We start from the raw sequence: 22,720 nt of genomic DNA on the forward strand, positions 1-22,720 counted from the left end.
GAGGCAGTGACCGAGCCGTTTTCAGCTCTGTCTTATCAAATGCACCACGTACGTTACGAAAAAAGTAACTTTAAATTAGTCTTGGCGGTATACCGGTTCATTCTAAAAACCAGTGTTATTTTGGTTATGATATGAAATTTTCACATACCGCTATGCCGGTGAATGGCCTAAACAACGTACAGAACGTTCGTAGTAGGAAAATGTTTCAGCAGGGACTCATTTCACTGCTACACACAAACACCACAGCGTGGTGAAACCAAGAATGGCGGCTGGCGGGAGCTGTCACGGCGACATCAAAACTTCGAGCGCAGAAGAACTTATTCCAAAATGACAAGCCACGTCTGTTGTTTGGAGGTATTTCGGGTTTAAAAGTTCGGACGTGGAGCAAACAACTATTATATGCAAATGCTGTCGAGCAACGGTGGTAGCCGGCGGCGGTAAAACCAGCAACTTGCTTCATCACCTCAGCCGAAAACACGTCTTGGAATACCAAGCATGTCAAGCTTCGATCTGCCCCCTCCACCTCCAAGGCTAAAACGGCTAGTAGCAGTCAGACGTCCATTAAAGACGTGTTCGCTAAAGGGACTGTATATAAAAAAAGCAAGCGGTGGGTCGAGATAACCAACGCAATAACGTTGGATGTTAAATCATAAAGACGGTTAACTGCTAGATTATATGCAAAATGTGTTCAATAAAAATAGTTTATTTTGACTGCAATATTTTATCTTTCTAGTTGTTTTTTCTCAACCGCTTTCTTTTGACAAGGGTACTTTGAGGGGGTTTCTGCATTGACCTACCTGTGACTGGACATGGAAAAACTGGTATTCTGTACATGAAGGTAAAACGGGCTATTTAAGGCCAATCTAGTGCAGCAATTATTTTCTTATAAAAATAATCTGGGTAATCACAGCCTTGTGAAAAAACCCGTCAAATACCGTAAAACCGATATAATAAAAAAAAACTGTGATATGACATTTTTGCCATACCGCCCAGCAGGGGCGGATTTAGGACTGAGGAAGATCTTGGGCTTAACACACACACACACACACACACACACACACACACACACACACACGTGACACGCACGAGTCAACATCATATATTTGTCTGTGAGTCTTATTTGAAAATATCTGTTGTGCTGCTGGTTTGCCCAAAGTTAGCTTATCAGGTAAAGTTGCTGGAGAAAGAAAGGGAATATTTGCTATCAACTCACACTAAACACTAACAGGAACAATACTTTGCCCTGAATATGCTTAATGTGTAGCTTCAGATAAAAAATTATGTGGTACAAGACAAATATACTCACAAACCTGAGACCAGTATCATCAAAGCTGGGGTTCTGTCGCTGTACTTTTGGTCTAAAAAACGTCCTTATGTCCATCTTCACACATGCGTTTCAGGCAGAGTGTGGAAGAAACCAGGCACTGCAGAAGAAATCGGCTGCTGAAGGGCTTCTTTAGTGGTGGAGGCTCAGGCAGGCTGTATACAAACTACTGCTAGCTGCTCCCTCTCTGTTGGACTTTGGTACTGCACGTTACTTCCACGTTTGAGATCCGGGGCTTTTCATAAAACATTCGGGGCTTCAGCCCAAGTAGCCGGGCCTAACGCCGCCCCTGCCTCCCAGGCCCACTTTAAATATTCAAGCGAAAAAGAGGCGAGCTGAAGAAAACGTAGGGAGTACTGAAGAAACGTGAGCAACAGTGAAGCAAGCACAGAGACATCTGTTACTGTGTGTGTGCGTGGATGGGCCGGATGGACTGAGCTCCCGGCTGCAGTTTTGTGTAGGGAGGGGCGGGAGCTCTATGTGACTGGCCAATCGCAGAGTGTGAAGACAGTCCGTTACCCAATAAGGATTTTCCTTCAGCACGATTACAGATATTTACGAGTTTTACTCGTTTCATGCTCATATTCGTCAAAAATGCTTTATCTGTACTGGATACGCGTCTGAAATGAGTATCCGGCTCATCCCTAGCTGTAACCACCCTGCCCTGCCTCCTCCTCCTTGCTGCCTGCCGGCTGTGATCACAAACAACAACAGAGTAGTTCCCGCTGCTTCTTCGGGAAACGGCACAAAAAAAAAATCAATAAAACTTGGGATCTCGTAGGCGTGGTGCTGGGATTTCAGCCGTGGTGGGCTGCCACGGCTACGCCTATGTAAGGGAAACACTGGTATTGAAAGAAATCAGAATTTTTCATGAAAATCCTAATAAAAAAAGATCAGATCTTGTGAAATATGATAAAAACGGCTGTGTCTCATTGGTGTAGCTTAGTAACATAATTGAGAAATGGTTTTGAGTAGTAACATCAATTAACCTAGGAGCTATTGAAAGAAATCACTATTATCATTAAAAATCCAAATAAAAATGATCAGATCTTGTGAAACGTGACAACAACAGCTGTGTCTTATTGGTCTAGCTTAGTAACAACACTGAGAAATGTTTTTTAGTAATTTGATTAATTCACCTAGGAGCTATTGAAAAATAAATCCCTTAATTTTTGTTAAAAATTTTAATGAAAAAAGATTGAATTGTATGAAATGTGATAAAAACTGCTGTGGCATTGACCTAGCTTAGTAACATTATTGACAAATGGTTTAGGGTCTTTTGACTAATTTACCTAGGAGCTAGTGAAAAAAAACCCGTAATTTTTGATAAAAATCCTAATAAAAAAGATCAGATCGTATTAAAGGTGTTAAAAACTGCTGTGTCTCATTGATCTGGCTTAGTAACAAAATTGAGAAATGGTTTTGTCTATTTAGACAGATTTACCAATGATCTATTGAAAATAATCCCTTAATTTTGGAATAGTATCCTAATAAAAAAGATCAGATTGTGTGAAATGTGTTAAAACTGTTGTGTTACTAAACTACATTTACAAGACACAAGTCAGAAGTAATTTTGAGTCATTTAGGAAATTATTCTGGAAGTTTAAAAAAAATTGTACTGGTTTACAAAGGACTACAAATTTGTTGACGGTCCCTAAGCGAACCACCCTTCCCGTTAGCGAGTCCTCGGAACTCGGAGCGGAGGTTACCGCTGTCTGTGCCGCAGCGCACGGCATGAAGACTTGACCGTGTAAACCAATGTCTGTCGAATATCCAACGTCCAACTTCAAGCTAACTTCACCGCGGTCTCTCTCTGCATCTGCTAACATGAAACAATGCTAAAATGTTACCTCTGCCGCCCGCATTATACACGACCCTGTCAAAGTTACCTGAATAAAAGATTACTCCGCTATTTACATGTGGAAGATCACATCACCATTTGTACAGAAGTTTGCTAACGTTAGCTACTGCTAACTGTTAGCTGTCGTTGCCTGCGTTAGCTTGCTGTAGTCCTAAACCACCACATGAACAGAGTCACGGGTGCAACAAGTGACAGAAAATGCGTAAAAAAATCTATCTTCCCTCTAATATTATAGCTTACCTTCGTTAAATGCTGATGTGTGGAATCCATCCATCTTAACTGTGCAGCGCTGGGACGCAATTAGGAACAGCTGGAGACGAGAGCTGTGCGCAGCTAAAGTCTCCGGACAGCACCGTTCTTGCATAAATAGTTCCGCATGGGGTGAAAAAGTTGTCCTTTTATCAGGAAAATTCTGGGCTCTAGATAAACCTGTCACGTGAAATGTTAAAATCAGACTAGTTCCTGCGGGTGTTTAATGTGAAATTTGGAAAGACAAGAGATATTTGCTTTTTCAAATCATTAAAACTAACAAGTAAATTGATGGTAAATAGAACAAATATTGAGAAATGAATAAAAAATTAGATTTACATTAAAAAATGTGTTCTCTTCTCGGGCTATTCATCCAATCATATAATTATTTTTTTAGCAACCACCCAGAAATAGTTCTTGACAGGTTTTTTAAAACGTTATAAACATAAAGAAAATACTTGACTATGTGTTTATACAGGAGCAAATAGGTCTCGATCACACTCATTAGGTGGCAAGGACAACGAGAAGGTCAACCAACCCTTTTAGAGGGGAACTTCTTTTACTCCAGTTCTCTCGAGTAACTTTCATTTCCACCTTTAGCTTTGGTTACAACACAGATTCGCTGTGTCATTGTTTCAATAAGCTTCTGCAATGTCACAAGATTTATTTCCATCCAGTGTTACATTAATGTTTCACCAAGATCTTCCACTGATGTTGGTAGAGTCTGACTGCTGCACAAAGCCTTCTCCAGCACATCCCAAAGATTCTCAATGGGGTCTAGACTCAGTGGTGGTACAATCCATGTGTGAAAATGATGTCTCATGCTCCCTGAACCACTATTTGAGCCTGATGAATCCCGGCAGTGTCATCTTGGAAAATGCCCGTGCAATCAGGGAAGATGGAATAACCTGGTCATTCAGGTAGTCAGCTGACCTCAATATTGGAGCACCCCCTGTTGCTGAACCTAGACCTGACCAACTGCAGCAACCCCAGATCATAGCACTGCCCCCACAGGCTTGTACAGTAGGCATTAGGCATGATGGGTGCATCACTTCATCTGCCTCTCTTCTTGCCCTGATGCACTATCACTCTGGAACAGGGTCATAATGCGTGGGACAGTTCGTAACCCAGTTTTAGTCGTTTCTGCAATATCCTTAGATGTTTTCTCTGCTTAAAGCATGCCATGTGGTGATATAAGGTCAGAATTTGCAAGTAGAAGTTAGAATAGAACTTTATTGATCCTACAGTGGGAAAATTCACTTGTTACAGCAGCAGCAACACTTAAGAGAACAATTTGAAGAAAAATTATAACAAAGGTACATGTATATACACACAGGCAGTAATCGAGTATTGTATCCTTCGACCACTAAAAACCACGGAAAGAAAAAGAAAAAAATTTGGGTTCCAACACTAAGCAGCATACTACAAAAGACACAGACATGCGATGTAAATCTGGTATTGCATGAAAATTGAACCCATACTGAGTATTGCATTGGTGTTATTGTGTAACAGGATAATGCCAGTACAGATTAAACTGAGGAGTTATACACCCTTACTGCAGAGGGGATGAATGGCCAACGGTAGCGTTCTGTTTTACGTCTGGGATGTCTCAGTCTGCCTCTGAAGGAGCGGTCCATGGTCTCCACAGTGATCAGTTAAGCAATACTCAACAAGCAGGATCAGATATGAAACTTCAGCTCCGTAGTCCCCAGATTAAAATAATACAGCAGAGCGTAACTGGCGTACGATCTTTTCATGGGAAGGAGTATGCTTATTGAGAATGTGTGGACGTCTGCAGTCCAGACTGTAGATATGATGAGAAACCGATACCTTCTTTCTTGTTGACAGGGCAGAATTCCAAGCCATCTAGGTTACAGACATTGTGTGTTGTATGTGCAGACCAAACAAGAGAAAACTGGACTGTGGATGCACAGAAGGGATTTTTGTCCGCTATGACAAAGTCCAGCATACCTCACATAACCTTGAAAAAGACACGTGATCTACAGGAATCTATTGTATGGTTGATTTTGTGTTTTGGGAGGATTTGTCAGAGAGTGTACTTTTGACAGAACGCGTTTTTCGTGAGCGCTTTGATCTGATTTCTGAAGGAGATCTTTCTGGAGGTGTGCTGTGATTTTGGACCCTTTGTGGAGCGACAGACAAACTACACCAATCAGATTCCAGATTCCATACTCTACTATTGACAACTACAAGAAGCCCCAGAATATCCTCGTGTGTGTCCCCAAACACACACACATTGCCAAGGTAACCAGACTGAATGACAGCTAAGAAGAAGCTGCAGAGAACAAAATGTCCAAACAACAAAACGAACTCCAAACAGAGCATGCATTCAAACTCCTTAAATATAAAATTTAAATGAACCCTCTTTCCTCTACAATTATAAGTGGAACCATTAAAAAAACAAATTCTGACATAGACCTCTCCTCTGTCCCAACTGCATTTATAATAATAAAATTACAGCCTCTACAACAGGTTTCGTTTTCTTCTACTTCGGCAGCCAGTGCCCCAATCTCACTGTCAATAAAGTTTCTGGTTCTGTTTGTTTGGGAGCAACACAGGGATTCCCCTTAAAAGCTGAGGACATGGTGTGACAAAATCTGATTAATTGAAGGCGTTTTTATAAGTAAATGATGGTGAATGGACACAAGCAAACGGGTACGCACAGCTGGGATTTATCGATGTTCGATTGCGGAAGAACATGTGTATACGTGGCCACCGCATGTTTCATAAATCAGAACTTTTACTGTTCATACACACATTCTAAATTTAATTGGTAGGATGGAATGTATTGAATAGTTTCGATGAACATTTGATAAGTGAGGGACCAGAAGATAACCAGCTAGGATTGTCATGTCCTGTGTCCCTTGTCTCTCCAGTCCATTCCATGTTTGTCCCATCCTCAGCTTAACCAGTCACACCTGTTGGTCATTCCCATCAGTAATCTGTGTACCTGCTCCCTTTGTCTCCACTTACATCCCCAGGGTATTTAAACCCAGCTCAGATCAGTGTTTTCTGTTGGTTCCTTGTGTTTGTGTTTTTGCCTGATACTCATGTTTTTGTCTATCCTGATCCTGCTCCACACCCTGTTTATTATTAAGATTTGAATGTATAACCTACCTGGCTGCCTCCTGGATTTCCTGCACTTGGGTCCTACAACCACCTCCTAACCATGTCAGAAGGAACCGACCAACATGGACCCAGCAGTTCATCCAAAGCCAGCAACCACAATCACCCAACAGCTTTCAGAAAGGTACAGAGGAGACCCATTCGCCTGCAAAAACTTTATCAAAGACGGGAGTCCACCGTTAATCAGATCCATCACTCACAGATTATGAGAAACTCTATTATATGGTCCTCTGCCTGGGTGGTGATGCCCTGCATTGGGCTTACAGTACTTTCAGTTACACCCCATGGACTCAGTAAAATTCTGGACTTTGTCCTGTGATCTGCTGAAGACGTTTGGCCAAGACTCACCACCATCCACTCTACCAACTGGCTCCTGGCGGGCAAATCCACCTTCTCATCTCCATCCACCCCAAGATGACACTACTTTCAGGCCACTGTCTAAACAGTCAGATCCGGCTTCCTTTCCTTCTCCTCTGATTCTGTTGGCGCCACCTCTTCTCCTCTGGTGGGTAGACACTCCACAAGCCCAACTGGTTCTGACAGCATCACCTCCTCATCTCTGGTGGGCTGTTCCTCTATGCCATCCTCCACTGGTTCAGTCAGCATTAACTCAGCTCCCCTGATGAGCCGATCAACCTATCCATCACCTGGTCCCAACAGCGCCACCTCCTCATCTCGAGCGGGCAGTTTCTCCACATCCTCTGCGAGTTTCGTCAGCACCACTTATTCATCTCAGGTGGATCGACCAACCACACCACAGCTCCGACGTCGAAACTGCCACCCAGCACCGCCAGCTCAGTCCGAGCTCCAGCAGTCCCCGCTAGCACAGTCCAAGCTCCAGCCAGAACCTCCAGCTCAGTTGGAGCTTCGAACGTCACCACAGCGCGGTAGACCCCCACCAGCAGAAACCTTCTTCCGTGACCTTGCCCTATGATTCGGGTCCAGTAGGCTGGTTTAGCTGGGCAGAGCTGCAGGACAAATCCCGGTTTGAAAGCACCTGCCTGGCTTGATGTCCTCCAGGAGATGGTCCAAGTCATGGGGAGCGGTTCCCGTCTCCTCCAGGCCAGCGTTGCTGGTGAGCTGTCGCTTGTCCTGACGCCACCCCCAGCCTTCCGGTGGGTCAGGGATCAGACTGTTCCAAGGCCTTGCGCTCCTGGCCTGGAGCCACCCAACAAGGTGTTTCCCTCCTGCCTCCAGAGGCCCCGTCTCTAGAGGCTCCGCCTGCCTCTTCCACAAGGCTGACCTTCCATGTTCTGCAGTTTTGTAGATACAGTATGCACCTCATTCCAATCCAGTGTACTGGTTTACAGTACACACAAACACACACGTAGTTCACAAGCCACTTTTCTCTAGTGTAAGATAAGGTTCACCTGAGAGAAGTCATTTATGGAAATTTTCATGAAAACTCTTTAAAAATAGGATTATCAAAATGGGTGTGCAAAATGTTTGACAAGATGTTCAACAATTTTGAGTGCAATGACACAAGCTATGAAAAGATTATTAGTTGTATGAACAATGACTATTCAGCCTGTACAAGTATAGTTAATCATGACATACGTGATAAAAGAAAGGTGATGGTGATGAATAGCAAGTCAAAAGTGACCATTCTTAAGATATTTGTACTTACTCATGTCTAAAGGCATATGCCTTTGGTTGAAATGAACATGAAACCGCCACTAGGTTGTGCCAAAACGACTACATGTTGTGGAGGTTGAACTGAGTGTGAAAAGTTTAATTCTGTTGTGAGAAATGCATCAAAGCAACTGAGAAAAACTAACAGGAGTGGCCCAGATGTTATTTCTTGCAACCCTAAGAAGCCATTGCATCTTTTGTTTCACTCTAATATTGGGTGAACAAGGCTAATTTAGAGCTAACAATGGTAATGGTAAATTTAAAAATAAATTGGCTGCTCTAAAGTTATCTCAAGATACTTTTTCAATTACCAAGAACTCAAATCTGAGAGTTAAATGTGGTTATCTACTTATCAAATAACTGCATGACTTGTCCTCGCTTTTCTAGAATTTTGCTGTTTTGTAAATGGCAACAGCCATTAAACTCACGGAACAAAACAGGAGTGAGAGTTGGTGATATAGTGAAACATTTACAGCTTGGGAGCCACAATATGTGGCTGTCTAGCCAGAAAGAAGTGGCCTGTGGACCAGATGTGGCCCTGATTTAGAGTAAAGGATTGTTACCAAGGGTAAAAGACTGACATTTAGGATGTGAAAACTACGAGGATAATTTTTGTTACTTTTGTAGTTTAATGAGTTACTTCGGTTTGGTGTGGACTCTCATGTGTCCATTTAAACTAATCTTATAGCTAAATCTTTGTCCGCAGAGCTCACAGCAAAAAGGCTTCTGTCCTGTGTGGACTCTCATGTGCATGTTTAAAGTTGCCTTATGACGAAATTTTTTTCCACACAGCTCACAGGCAAAAGGCTTCTGTCCTGTGTGGACTCTCATGTGCATGTTTAAAGTTACCTTATGACGAAATCTTTGTCCACACAGCTCACAGGCAAAAGGCTTCTGCCCTGTGTGGACTCTCATGTGCATGTTTAAATGATGCTTTAGGCTGAACCTTTGTTCACAGAGGTTACAAGCAAAAGGCTTCTGTCCTGTGTGGACTCTCATGTGTGTATTTAAGTGTTGCTTTAGGCTAAACATGTGTCCACAAAGGTCGCAAGCAAAAGGCTTGTGGCCTGTGTGAGATCTCATGTGTCTGTTTAAATGGGGATTCTGGCGAAATCTTTGTCCACAGAGCTCACAAGCAAAAGGCTTCTGTCCTGTGTGGACTCTCATGTGTGTGTTTAAATGTTGCTTTAGGCTAAACATGTGTCCACAGATATCACAAGCAAAAGGCTTATGTCCTATATGTACATTAATGTGACAGTTTAAATTAGATTTCGTACGAAATCTTTTACCGCAGTCAACACAACTAAATGAGTTTAGTTCTGTCTGGACTTTCTTGCATGGGTCTACATGTTCCTTTGATCCAACACATTCCTTATAAACCAAACAACCTGAAGACTTTGATGCTGAATGACTCGTCACTCTCACGTGTTTCTGGAGGGACCACTTATTGAGAAATTGTTTTCCACACTTGGGACAGCTACAGGATTTGCTGACCGTCTTAAAATCTGACTCAGAAGGCCTGCTCTCATTCCAGTCATCGTCTACATCTCCAGTTCCAGGCCCAGAGTCTGACAGCTCAGAGACTAGGTTCGTAACTTTATCCTCTTCATCATCTTCACTACCTTCAGTCTGTGAAGAATCTGATTTTTGTTCATGAGTGTTAAAATCTGGGTTCCTGCTCGTTTCTGCTGTCATCTGGTCAGCCGAGCTGCTGGTTGGGACATCTCTGTCTTCTATTTGATGCTGATTAAACTGTGAGAACAGAAGTTTCTCTTCATCATTTTCACTTTTTATAGAAAAAGCAGTGAATGGAAACCTGGCAGCATCAGTCTCCTCCTTCAAATGGAGCTGCTCTTTCTCCAGACTGGCTCGGAGTTCCTCCTGTTCCTCCTTTATGTGGAGGTGTTCTGGGTCCTGCTGGTCCACATCAGCCATCTTTTCTTCAGCAGCTTCTTCATTAACCAGCATTATCTGTCTAACATCTATTGAAAAGAAGCACATGATGTGAATTACTGACCAATGTAACTTTATATTCTCACATATAACAGTTGTATTATTGCTTTAAAGACCAAGTTCACTTGTTTTTTTTCAACACATTTGCGGTGGTCTCTAGTATAAATGAATGCCTTGTTAAATAATCTCAGTGGAAATAAACCACACCCCCATGTTTCAGGCACTAGAAGTGAGTAGGAGTAGAAAACAGCAGGATGTGGGCTTTTTCCCTTGGCATTTGGACTGCTTGCCTCTGATTGGCAAAGAGCAAAGCAACTCTACCATTGAATCAGTTTGCTTTGCAATGTTGATGTTCAATGTCCACCAATAACACAAGCATGAAGGACTTCTGCCATGTTGTGGAGTTGCTAATGATAATGGTCAGCTTCAACTAGCCGATAAGACGTCCTCTGCTCTCTCCTGGATGCTAAATCAACACAGCCTCCCCCGTTGCAAGTCAAGATGGGCGAGTCTGTGCCGGGCGGTTATTTTTCAATGCTATGTGCAATTGACTGGGTAAAAACAAGAATAAAACAGTTTCCAAGTAGTCTGGCTCTTGAAGTTTGTGTAATTAGAACTGACTAAGAAAACAAGTACTGGTTCTAATACAGATTTGTTTCTGAGAAATACATTCATCATCATCTTTATTTAGAAAGCAACTTCCACTATGTGGGGGACGGTGGTACATGAGTTAATTGCTCGCCCTGCAATCGGAAGGTTGCAGGTTCAAGCTCTGTTCAGTCTTTCACTGTTGTCGTGTCCTTGGGCAAGACGCTTAACCTACCTTGCCTGCTGGTGGTGTTCGGAGGGACCAGTGGCATCTGTGTACAGCAGACCCCCCCACCCCCCAGCCTGTGTCCCAGGGCAGCTGTGGCTAAAATATAGCTCATAATCGCCAGGGTGTGAATTAGCGCTGAAACAACTAATCGATTTAATCGATTATAATCGATTATTAAAAGAGTTAACAACTTTTTTAGTCATCGATTAGTTGTTTAATAATCATATTTTACCGCATAAAGTCTATTTTTTACCACAATCTGACATCGGTTACAAGCTGTTAAATTTGCCGCCAGTGTGTGGCAGTAATGAGCCACTGATCTACCAGTGGAGCTGTAGAAGAAGAAACGAGCCAATAAGTACCCTCGGTTTTCACGACGCGCATCTTGCTGTGAGAGATGGCGGAACAAGAAGAAATACGGAAGAAAAATAGAAGCGACAAAACTGAAGAGAAACCCCGGATAAAAACCTCACGAGTATGGGAGCACTTCACTCTAGATGCCATGAAAAGACAGGTGACCTGCAAAATATGCAAAAACCATCTAGCATGGCATGGAAGCACGACGTCCCTAAGTGAACATTTGAGACGAAAACATGTGGGGGCAGATGCAGCAGAGGAAAGTCCGGTAAATCCGGTAAGTAACAGAAAATAAACAAGCTAACGCAGATCAAATTTGGGAGCTGAGTTCGTTATAGTGAATGTTAAACATGTTTTTTTTTTTGCCGCTTCAGTCTACGGTGTTCTACTTCTGATTGACTAGATGCAATCGTGAATCTCCGTGTTGTGTATCATGCGCTTGCCAAATTCAGCACGTCTGTTTATAAGAATGTTCTCGTTAAGAGAAAAACGGCACAAACCCATAACTATGTTCCTCATTCAAAACAGGACAACTCCGCGGAGAAAAATATACAGACGAGCTGTGTCCAGGTGAATATAACGCGGCATAGTTGTACGCTTTCAATTTTTAAATACAGGAGAAATTCAGAAAGTAATTTTTTTTACTATTAAAAGGCTGTTTTACTGTCTAACACTGTAAAACGCCTCACAACACATTTTTGTCAAAATAAATGATCACTGTATATTGTTAATTAATTCAAATAATTTAATATTGATTTAGTGTTGTAGTGTGTGTGCTGCTTTATTTTATATTTGTACTTATTTCAGTCTATTTGTGTTTCTTATGCAGAAAAAAAACAAGCAACGATGGACAACTACATGGGGAACAAGACACTCACCCCCAGCAATGCACACCACTTACAAACTCTATTCTAGATTGTACATTATTTTTTATGGAATTTACCTCTTATATTTGATGCCAAAAAATCATTCTGGACTGATATTTTGCACTGTTTAACTCATTTTACACCGCTGACTGTGTTCATGTGCAATAAAATCGATTGCAGTCAACTGCACAATTCTCCTATGTTTTTCTTTTTCTTAACTGAAATGTATTCATCACTTGTATAGGTTAAATAGCTAAACAATAACAAACCGATTAATCGATTAATCGAAAAAACAATCGACAGATTAATCGATTATGAAAATAATCGTTAGTTGCAGCCCTAGTGTGAATGATTGTGTTGTAAAGTGTCCTGGGGGGTTCCAGGATTCTAGAAGGGCCAGGGTTTTTCCTGCGTTCAAATTTGAGTGTCGGCCGCCTCCAGCTATTTTTGTGCCACCCCAGCCTGATTTCACTCTGCCCCCAGCTATATGGATGTTATTTTAACTGCAGTTGCAGCGTTGTGCCCGTATATTAATGTTGATGGTTGCACCACTACAGAGGCGCTGTATCAGCAGCGGTGCACCGAAAAGCGCTAAAACCCCTGCAGAAATAGAAAATCAAAAATTGCTTTTCTCGCTAGTTGATACACATCTATGGTTGATGCTATTGTAGGCTGACCATATGTCCTCGTCCCTCCGGACATACTCACTACATTTTACATTCAACACTTTCGTTTTCTTGTTTTTATTGAACCATTTTCCTGTCCTGTCTGTCTCATCTTCTTGCATCTCCTCTAAACTCTCCAGAAAAAACTGCTGCCTGGATTCTTACTTTTTCACCTCATCAGTTACTTCTGAGCAGATCAAAGGGATCTCCTGACTGCAAAGCGGAGTGGACGTTTCGATGCTGCGGCAGTGAGGTGAAATCACCGCAGCACACGATGAGCGGAGCGCGTTAGGAACGATTAAAAGACAGTAGCAGAGGATATGAACAGATATGAACGATCATGTGTTAATGTTTCGTTGCACCACCTTGAGAATGTATCGTGCGCCGGATAAAGCGGGCACACCAACGATCAGCGCTCTGCACTTACTTTGGATGAAGTCAGTATATTTTCTTTGTTTTTTTTATTTTGTTGGGATTTCTCTGCCTCCGTGACTCCCCTGCCTCCCTCACTTGCCTCAGTCTGCTATTTTTCTTGTTGTTTAACCTTTTTGCATTACTTACCCTGGAACTGAGGGGAGGGGGAAGTGAGTAATTTGAAGGTTAAATTGATTCCTGTTATCATTCTCTTGATTTGCTGGTTTTAACAAATTTGATCATCTCATTTTAGTGTTTTCTTATATAGAACCGAGTGATTTTAATAACGGATATTTTTTATGGCTGGTTTAACTAATAAAGGAGTGATTTTATTACTGACCTTTTCTTTGTTTAAACAATAAATGGATTGTGATTGTCTCACTAAAGGGAAACTGATCTAAGTGCCTCGCTATTTTCCTTGGGCAAAATTCCCAAGGTGGCGTTGTCGGTAGTAATTGTATTCGAGTAGATACAATTGCCATATTTGGCATCGGCAGGTTATAAGACCACCCGAGTTCTGCCACAATAAATAAATGACGCTTAGCCTGGCGGGGGAAGAAAAACCTGGCGGGCCGTCAGGCTAATGAGCACAGGGGGACACCCTGCCAAGATCATCAGCACTCATCTATCTTAATGCTATTGAAACATGTAAACCCAAAAGCATTATATCCATTGCTACCTTTCTAATTTGAACTCAGTAACGTATGCTGTAACTTCTGTAACTGCCTGCCTTCCTCACCGTCTGCCAGCTGCGATTACAAGGACCAACAGAGTAGTTCCCGCTGCTTCTTCGGGAAACAGCACAAAAAAAATGACTTGGGATCTTGTAGGCGTGGTGCTGGGATTTCAGCCGTAACGTGCTGCCACGGCAACGTCTATGTAAAGCAGTGCCATTACTGAAGAAAGACGAGGATGAAGTAAGTTTTCGATTTGGGAAATGGGTAAAGAGCAATTACACCCATTTTTTCTCTATACCACACACTCGTCAAAGCTGTACTGATTATTCTAGACTAATAGCAGATTGCATAAAACATAGTTGAGATTTGTGAAACTTCAAGAAAACCAGATTTATGCATTTTCTTAGCATCTGGCCCACAGTGGAACTGGTCCTGCATAAATCTGGCTTCCTTGAGGTTTCACAAATCACAAACTATGTTTAATGGGATCTGATATCAGTGTAGAATAATCCAGTAAAGGTTTGAAGAGTATGTGGTTTTTGAGTTAGAGCAGATTAAAAATGGAAGCTGGAATCAGAAGCTAACCTCAGTCATCAAAGATGTGTTTACTGTCTCTGTTCACCTGACATGAACCAATGCTAAATGCTAACATCTTACCTCTGCCACCTTCATTATGAACGGTCCTGTGTTTTTCTCCCCAGAAGCTACAATGTTCTGCTGAGCTGTGGTGGCCTCATGGAGAGGGCCATCGTCTAGTACACTGCTGCTAACCACTTAAACATTCTCCCTCTCCTGATAACAACATTTTGCTTTCCTTGACGTTGAATGTGCTACTACTAGTTTATCCGTTTAATTGTAGATCCACTAGGATAAATACAATAAAGTTTATCTCTCACCAAATAGAATATTTACTAAGAAATCACAATATAACTATAGACACATTACTTTGTGTGTGTGTGCAGTGTTGGGAGTAATGTGGTACAAAAGTAATTAATTACTGTAATGCATTGCTTTTTGCTGTAATGTGGTAATGTAAGGCATTTCAGGGAAAGAAAATGGTAATATTTACTCGGTACAATTGTCAGTAACGCGGTAATTACAATGCATTTTTAAACCCAGAATCAAGATGCGTTCCTTAAAATTTCAAATTGCGGGAAACCCGAAGAAAGATCCAGTATCTGCATATATTACGTCATTTATGGACTCAGCTTTGCGGGCAGAGAGGACGCCGCGGTAACGGTTCAAATACTCCAGCTGCGTCCTGCCCGCGGCCGCTGTAACATTCACAAAATCACTCCACTAAAACAAAATAATTCACTTGCGATCGTTCATATCAGCGCATATTCTCTGGTATTTTGTGCTTTTCTGACGTGCTTTGACTCAGCTGAGTTCATAATCTGTGCCCCGGTGATTTCAACTCATTACTGCTGGAGCGCCGCGCATGTGAAGATCCCTTTGGCTGATAGAAAGTAGGAAGTCTAGGAAACAGTTTTTCTGGAAGACGGAGAAAACATGCAGCATGCAGGAAGGTTAGAGAGAGAAAGGGCAGGAAATTATTCACATAAAACCAAGAAAAAAAAAGTAGGTAGATTTATCCCTAATACACATTTTTACCAGTGAAAAGCAATAATATAGAAGCATTTAATATTTATACATGTGATAGAATCAGATCAACCCAGAAGTCAGTCCCACATCCAGGGCCGTATCAAGGCATTTGGGGACCAAGGCAAATATAGGCTTGGAGCCCCCACCACCTCACTCCCTGTGCAGTTAATATAAGATGGCAGCGTGCTGAGAGTACAGATTGTTGTTGCTTTCATTTAATAAACAATCATTTTAAAGCACTGTTATTATATCTGACTGTTTTTAACAGCAATCCTAGCTCAGACACCACATCACTTTCCACATATATGTCATGAGCTCACTGAGCGTCACATTACCAGATTCATATTGAAGTTGTTTTGGTGAAAGTAACTTAAAATAATGCAAAAGTAGTGTAATGCCTTACATTTTAAAATCAGTAATATTGTAATGTAATGAACTACTTTAAAATGAGGGTAACAATAAATAATGCATTACAGTTTTGAAGTAACTTGCCCAACACTGTGTGTGTGTGTGTGTGTGTGTGTGTGTGTGTGTGTGTGTGTGTGTGTGTGTGTGTGTGTGTGTGTGTGTGTGTGTGTGTGTGTGTGTGTGTGTGTGTGTGTGTGTGTGTGTCGGCTCTGTCTTCTCGATCCCCAGTGAGTCGTGGAGGATGGCTGCTTGTACTGAGCCAGGATTCCCTGGAGGTTTCTTCCTGTTAAAGGGAGTATTCCTCTCCACTGTCGCTTTATGCTTGCTTAGTATGAGGATTGCTGTAACTTTACAGCAATTTGCTGGGTTCCTTATATAGGAAACATTATTTCTGATTGGCTTAATGAACTGACCTGAATTGGAATGTGTATATTGTGAAGTGCCTTGAGACGACTCTTGTCGTGATTTGGCGCTATATAAATAAACTTGAATTGAATCCTGGCAAGGTTACCTGAATTAAAGATTACTCAGCTATTTACATGTGGAAGATTACAAGACAATTTGTAAGCATGTACATGAGTTAGCTAACGTTAGCTACTGCTAACTGTTGCTGCCTGCGAGTTAGCTTGACATAGTTCTTAACCTCTACATGAAGAGTCACGGGTGGAGCAAGTGACAAAAAAAAAGCGTACCTTGGTGAGATGATGGTGTGTGGAGTCCATCCATTTTATCCTTACAGCACTGGGGCAGCTGGAGATGAGATGTGTGCGCCACTAAAGTCTCCGGATAGAACCGTTGTAATGCTTTTTAGTCCTTTTTTGGAAAGTTCCCGGTTTGGTGAAACCAAATACATGTCGTCACCACAGACTGAACAATAAAGTAACGAAACCCATCTATTTCGTATAACTAAATTAAAACATAATTCCACGTCTATCCACAGTATCGTGGCTCGGTCGCTGGATTTGAGCTTCCGGCTCGGTGTGCGCTCCCAACCCATTCCGTCGGGGATAAATACTCTGGTAAAACAGGCCTACACCAATAGATTGCAAACAGCTGCTGTTGATAGAGCACATTACCCACACACACACACACCCACACATATATATATATATATATTTATACATACATATATCCATACATATATACATATATATACATATATATGTATGTATATACATATATATGTATATACTTATAAGTATATAATATACATATATATATTATATACTATAATATATATTATATTTATATATATATATATATATATATATATAAATAGAGGGTAAATTGGGTTAAGTAAATTACTTGAAAAGCTTTTTATATTATTACCACTACTTGTGACCAATAGCTGTGATACTCTATATAAATAGAATATCACCTTGCCTGGTCTTTATGATGATTAATTAGAAGATCCTGGGGTTCTTTTAATTATTAAGGGATCGTACACACTTCACTTTGATTCAAGAAACAGTCAGGTTTATAAACAAAGTAAGAATTTATTTACAAACACTTAAGACTTGACAAATTGTTTAAACTATTATTTACTGTGAGTGGATGCGAACTAAAGGATAATCTGGAACCTATGTATGAATATTGTATTCAGAATCTCCATTGTCAGAGCTGAGTTCTGTGTGGAAAGAATTTGGTTTGCAAATAAACTATAAAGATGTTATTATCAGAACCACATTCAGACACTTTCTCGCTGTGTCTACCTCACCCGTTCTGGAAGACCCCTGTTGGATCCAAGATGTCCCGGGGCCGACAACCCCACTGCACCTGGCTCGTAGAAAAACCTCCATGCGCCCAAATCAGTCCTGGGATGTCTCCCGGGTCACGAGGATAGATGAAACCAAGCATCTTAAAAATAACTCTGAAGGAGTTTTGAGTCAGCTTTGTTCTGCAGGAAACTACCGTAAATCCTCTAATACAGGCCTGCATTCCATTAACGGCCGGGTCTCATATTTTGGCCGGTGTCGGAGTCGGCGGAGGTGAATAATGGCCGGTTTCTTATTGTGGCCGGGTGGAATGTGGTAACAAGCAAGTACGGGGGCGGTTGTGTCATTGTCTCACTTTGATTTGCCAGCGATAGACCGCGAGGGTAACTTTAACCGTGCGGAGATGAAGAGGAGGCGAAAATTTGATATCAAGTTTGAAGAGAACGTGTGCTGCTGAACACTGGGGAGCAATAGGGGTTGTATGAACTAGTCGACTTCACTATAGTGACTTTTTATGCCTGTCATCGACTAGTCACTGTCACGTGATAATGACCGGCAAGATGCAGCCCTCGGAAAAGACAGCAGCCTGCTGTCAGCAGGTGACAAGCTCCTGCGCTCGGGAGGGCAACGCGCTGTGCCAGAGCGTCGGTACTGACACGTGATCGTTCATGTCGGTTCATTTCCTTTAATGTTTTCTGTCTTTTATTTGCGCCTGATGTGTTTCGCTGCTGTGGAGCGGGGCGCATCACCTTGTCCTCCGGTGACGCACCGATCACTGATGCGGCCGCCAAGCAGCGAGCACTCCGCTGTTTTTGCGGTCGGTAGATCTGCGTCCTGAGCACGGCCACAGTAACATTATCAAATCAGGTGTCGCCACCTCAAAAACTAATTTAACACGCGATCGTTCATGTCGGTTCATTTCTGTCTTTTATTTGCGCCTGATGTGTTTCGCTGCTGTGGAGCGGGGCGCATCATCTTGTCCTCCGGTGACGCACCGATCACTGATGCGGCCACCAAGCAGCGAGCACTCCGCTGTTTTTGCGGTCAGTAGATCTTTTCGAACTGCAGTTCAAAGGTAACTCATAAGGTGAATATATATGAACCCAGGTAGCAGTTTCTCTTTAGGATTGAGAGGAGATGCAGGAAGATAATAAACAGGCAGGACAGAAAAATAGTCAAATAAAAACAAGTTAGTTTTTGTACCTGGTGGTTGCAACTACCAGACACCATTGAAGGTAATCAGAAGTGAGGAACAGAAAATGGAATAATTATTTTAATGTTTAGAGCAGCAGGAACTCCGAGAGGCTGCAGGCGCATCAGTGAGTTTGCGGCCGCTGCGCAGGGGGAGGGGGGAGATGGCTGAAGCAGAAACTACCGTTGTTAAAAGAAATGCGTTTAACTTTGAAAATGTGGGCGCAATTTTAATTGTCAAAAACTCCAGCGAACCATTAGTTCATTTTGCTCAAATAGAAATAGAGGCCTGCCTCTAATTCTGGCCCTCCTTCCAATAAAGGCCTGGAGCTTGATGAGCTCGAGTCAAATACAGGCCCGGGCCTGTATTAGAGGATTTACGGTATCTTGTTTCAGCTTCGCAGGTGCGAAAAAGATTTAAGGTTTTGACGACGTGTCAAAATCCTTCTGGTTTGAGAGGTGCTAAAGATGGCCGGTCTGAAGCTCACTCTAGAACTGACTAATTACTCAAAGCCATCTGGAATTGATATTATGGTTTGGCCAGTCAATCAGGAGCTGACAAGTTTGAGAGATGTTACCAAGCATCGAAGAACACACCCTCTGTGATGGAGACTCCGAATGTGGGCAAAAGGTTAACTTATGTGTCATGCATTTTTAACTTAGCTTTACTTGTGAGTGCAAATGTTATGACCTCGTCAAGTAAACATACTAAAACAATCATTGAGCACAGATTAATGAAACACTTCATTATTTATAATTAGCAATAACAAAAGTTCATTCAATTATTATTTTTAATTATAAAATCTTCTCTTCTTCATCTGGGAATAAAGGAGTTTATTTTAAATAGTTCCTCTGTGATGGACCTTGGAGGAGAAAATATTTATTGTTTATGTTTTATTATCTCTGCAGTCCAGCTGGTGTGAGGAAGTAGGCTCTGATTAAAGGGGCAGGCTACATGCAAACTTCGAGTCTCCTATGAGGGGAAAAGATTGTAGGATGTCATAGCCAGGGTAAGTTGACCTGGCTGTGCATTTGACCTGTGGGATCTCAAAATCAGACCATTTGTGACGTTACACTATAAGTGAAACTTTTACAGCTTAGGGGCCACAATTTGTGACTCTCCAGCAAGAAAGAAGTGGCACGTGGACAAGATGTAGGGGGAAAGGACTGTCACCAAGGGTACGTACTGATATACGTACACACATGCGGCTTAGAAAATGGCAATTTTCAGTAAAGAGCAACAAGTTTGCAGATTAGTGAGTGGTTTGTGTCATGTGTGGAGTCTCATGTGGGTGTTTAAATGTGTTGTTTGATTAAATCTTTGTCCACACAGGTCACAAGAAAAAGGTTTCTCTCCTGTGTGGACTCTTATGTGTCTGTTTAAATGATGCTTTAGGCTAAACCCTTGACCACAGAAGTCACAAGCAAAAGGCTTCTGTCCTGTGTGTACTCTTGCGTGTCTGTTTAAACTTGTCTTTTGACTAAATCTTTGTCCACAGAGCTCACAAGCAAAAGGCTTCTCTCCTGTGTGTACACTCATGTGTCTGTTTAAACTTGTCTTTTGGCTAAATATTTGTCCACAATTCTTACAAGCAAAGGGCTTCTGTTCTCTGTGGCCTCTCATGTGGTTGATCAAAGTTGTCTTGCTGCTTAATATTTGTTTACATAGCTTACAGGCTAAAGGCTTGTTTTCCTCATGGACACTCATGTGTCTGTTTAAATGGGGCTTTTGGCGAAATCTCTGTCCACAGATGTCACACGCAAAAGGCTTCTGTCCCGTGTGGACTCTCATGTGTATGTTTAAACATGTCTTATAGTTAAATATTTTTCCACAGAGTTGACAAGGAAAAGACTTCAGTCCATTGTGAACTCTCATGTGTATTTTTAAACTTGCCTTATGGTTGAATCTTTTTCCACATAGCTCACAAGGAAAAGGCTTCTGCTCTGTGTGGGCACTCATGTGACTCTTTAATTGTTGCTGTTGGCCAAATCTTTGTCCACAGAGGTCGCATACAAAAGGTTTCTGTCCTGTGTGAAGCATCATGTGTCTGTTTAAATTTGTCTTTTGGCCAAATCTTTGTCCACAGAGGTCACAAGCAAAAGGCTTCTGTCCTGTGTGGACTCTCATATGTCTGTTTACACATGTCTTTTTCCTAAATCTCTGTCCACAGACCTTACAAGCAAACGGCCTCTGTCCTGTGTGGATAATCTTGTGACTAATTAAAGTTGTCTTACGGTTAAATCTTTGTCCACAAATCTCACAAACAAAAGGCTTCTGTCCTGTATGGATATTCATGTGACTGTTTAAACTAGTCTTCTTGCTAAATCCTTGTCCACAGAGGTCACAAACAAAAGGCTTCTGGCCAGTGTGGACACTCATATGACAATTTAAAATTCTCTTTTGGCTAAATCTTTGTCCACAGAGGTCACAGGCAAAAGGCTTTGGTCTAATGTGGACCATCATATGTCTGTTTAAATTAGATTTTGTACTACATATTTTTCCACAGTTGTCACAATTAAATGGTTTTAGTTCTGTCTGGACTTTCTCGCATGTGTGGATATGTTTCTTCACTCTGACACATTTCTTATTAACAAAACAGCCGGAAGATCTAAGTGCTGAATGACTTGTCACTCTCAAGTGTTTTCGGAGAGACCACTTGTTGAGAAATTGTTCACCACACTCAGGGCAGCTAATGGATTTGTTGATGGTTTTAACCTCTGAGTCAGAATACTTGCTCTCATTCCAGTCATTGTCTCCATCTCTAGTTTCAGGCCCATATTGTGACAACTCAGAATCTAGACTTACATCACCCTCCTCTTTATCATCTTCACTAACTTCAGTCTCTGAAGAATCAGATGTCTGTTTATGAGGGTTCAAATCATAGTTCCTGCTCGTTTCTGCTCCCTCACCAGTTTCTGCTGTCATCTGGTCAGCTGATCTGTTGGTTGAGACAACTCTGTCTTCTGTTTGCTCCTGAAGCAGCTGAGAGAACACGGGTTTCTCTTCATCGCCGTCACTCTTTATAGAAAAAGGAGTGAGTGGAAACCTGGAGGCATCAGTTTCCTCCTTCAAATGAATCTGCTCTCCCTTCAGACTGGTCCAAAGTTCCTCCCGTTCCTCCTTTATGTGGAGGTGTTCTGGGTCCTGCTGGTCCACATCAGCACTCTGTTCTTCAGGAGCTTCTTCTTTAACCAGCATTATTTGTCGAACATCTATAGGAAACAAAAAGGCATATAAAGTGAATTATAGACCGCTGTAACTCTTTATTCTCATATATAACAGTCAGATTCTTGCATTAAAGATCAAGTTCACTTGTTTTTTTCCCAACACAGTGGTCCAACTGCAGTGGTCTCTAGTATAAATAAATTCCTCGTGAAATGATCTCTGTGGAAATAAACCCCTTACACCGATTTCAGGAACTAGGAGTGAGCCAGACTAGAGGAAAGCAGACAAGACAGGATTTACAGTCTTATTTCTTGATTTTCATACATTTTCCCTCTGGAAATTGGGGTTCCACAGCCGATGAACAGACATCAACCCCGAAAAATAATATGGCAACTTTTAAGTCAGATAGTTTTAATGTTATTTCTCTTAATCATGTAAAGGTTTAGACTCTCCTTACAAGTGGTCTAAAATCTTACTTCCTTAACAGGAAGAAGGTCGATAGTACACTGGTCCAGGAAAAACATCGGTGCCTAATACGTGCTTTAGGATGCAAAATCGTCAGCATAATGCCAGGAACACATCAGCTGCGAAGCGCCACAAAGAGGATCGCTCACGGAATTTGCACGCTGCCTGTTGATCCTCTGTTCACATCAGGCGAGAATTTCTGACGTGC

General features: G+C 41.8%; 2 protein-coding genes across 2 annotated transcripts in view; both read right to left on the reverse strand.

The window, feature by feature from the left end:
* Window positions 1–22,720, reverse strand: part of LOC107376800 (zinc finger protein 91) — a 46,741-nt gene that overhangs the window by 13,724 nt on the left and 10,297 nt on the right. The window contains exons 2-13 of the mRNA XM_070542387.1: window positions 20,154–22,094; window positions 19,976–20,048; window positions 17,693–17,872; window positions 8,642–8,751; window positions 7,583–7,834; window positions 7,363–7,539; window positions 7,229–7,282; window positions 7,026–7,171; window positions 5,495–5,577; window positions 5,314–5,384; window positions 4,131–4,280; window positions 3,426–3,647 (exon numbers count right to left, since the gene is read on the reverse strand). Of these exons, the coding sequence (XP_070398488.1) occupies window positions 3,426–3,647; window positions 4,131–4,280; window positions 5,314–5,384; window positions 5,495–5,577; window positions 7,026–7,171; window positions 7,229–7,282; window positions 7,363–7,539; window positions 7,583–7,834; window positions 8,642–8,751; window positions 17,693–17,872; window positions 19,976–20,048; window positions 20,154–22,094 (3,459 nt within the window). The remainder of the gene's footprint in view (window positions 1–3,425; window positions 3,648–4,130; window positions 4,281–5,313; window positions 5,385–5,494; window positions 5,578–7,025; window positions 7,172–7,228; window positions 7,283–7,362; window positions 7,540–7,582; window positions 7,835–8,641; window positions 8,752–17,692; window positions 17,873–19,975; window positions 20,049–20,153; window positions 22,095–22,720) is intronic.
* Window positions 4,648–17,013, reverse strand: LOC107376799 (zinc finger protein OZF). The gene is made up of 2 exons (XM_054747360.2): window positions 16,668–17,013; window positions 4,648–10,195 (listed from the first exon to the last, which is right to left on the reverse strand). Exons 1-2 carry the CDS (start codon window positions 16,699–16,701, stop codon window positions 8,850–8,852), a joined length of 1,380 nt encoding a protein of 459 aa, XP_054603335.2. The 5' UTR covers window positions 16,702–17,013; the 3' UTR covers window positions 4,648–8,849.

Source organism: Nothobranchius furzeri, chromosome 2 (assembly GCF_043380555.1).
Source record: "Nothobranchius furzeri strain GRZ-AD chromosome 2, NfurGRZ-RIMD1, whole genome shotgun sequence".
Taxonomy (NCBI): domain Eukaryota; kingdom Metazoa; phylum Chordata; class Actinopteri; order Cyprinodontiformes; family Nothobranchiidae; genus Nothobranchius; species Nothobranchius furzeri.

What these genes read in the sequence shown, in the direction of transcription:
- LOC107376799 (XM_054747360.2), bottom strand. Translation starts at nt 16,701, where the DNA reads ATGGATGGACTCCACACACCATCATCTCACCAAG. An exon ending in CACACCATCATCTCACCAAG is followed by an intron (nt 10,196 to 16,667) that starts GTACGCTTTTTT and finishes TCTTTTCAATAG; the next exon opens with ATGTTAGACAGATAATGCTG.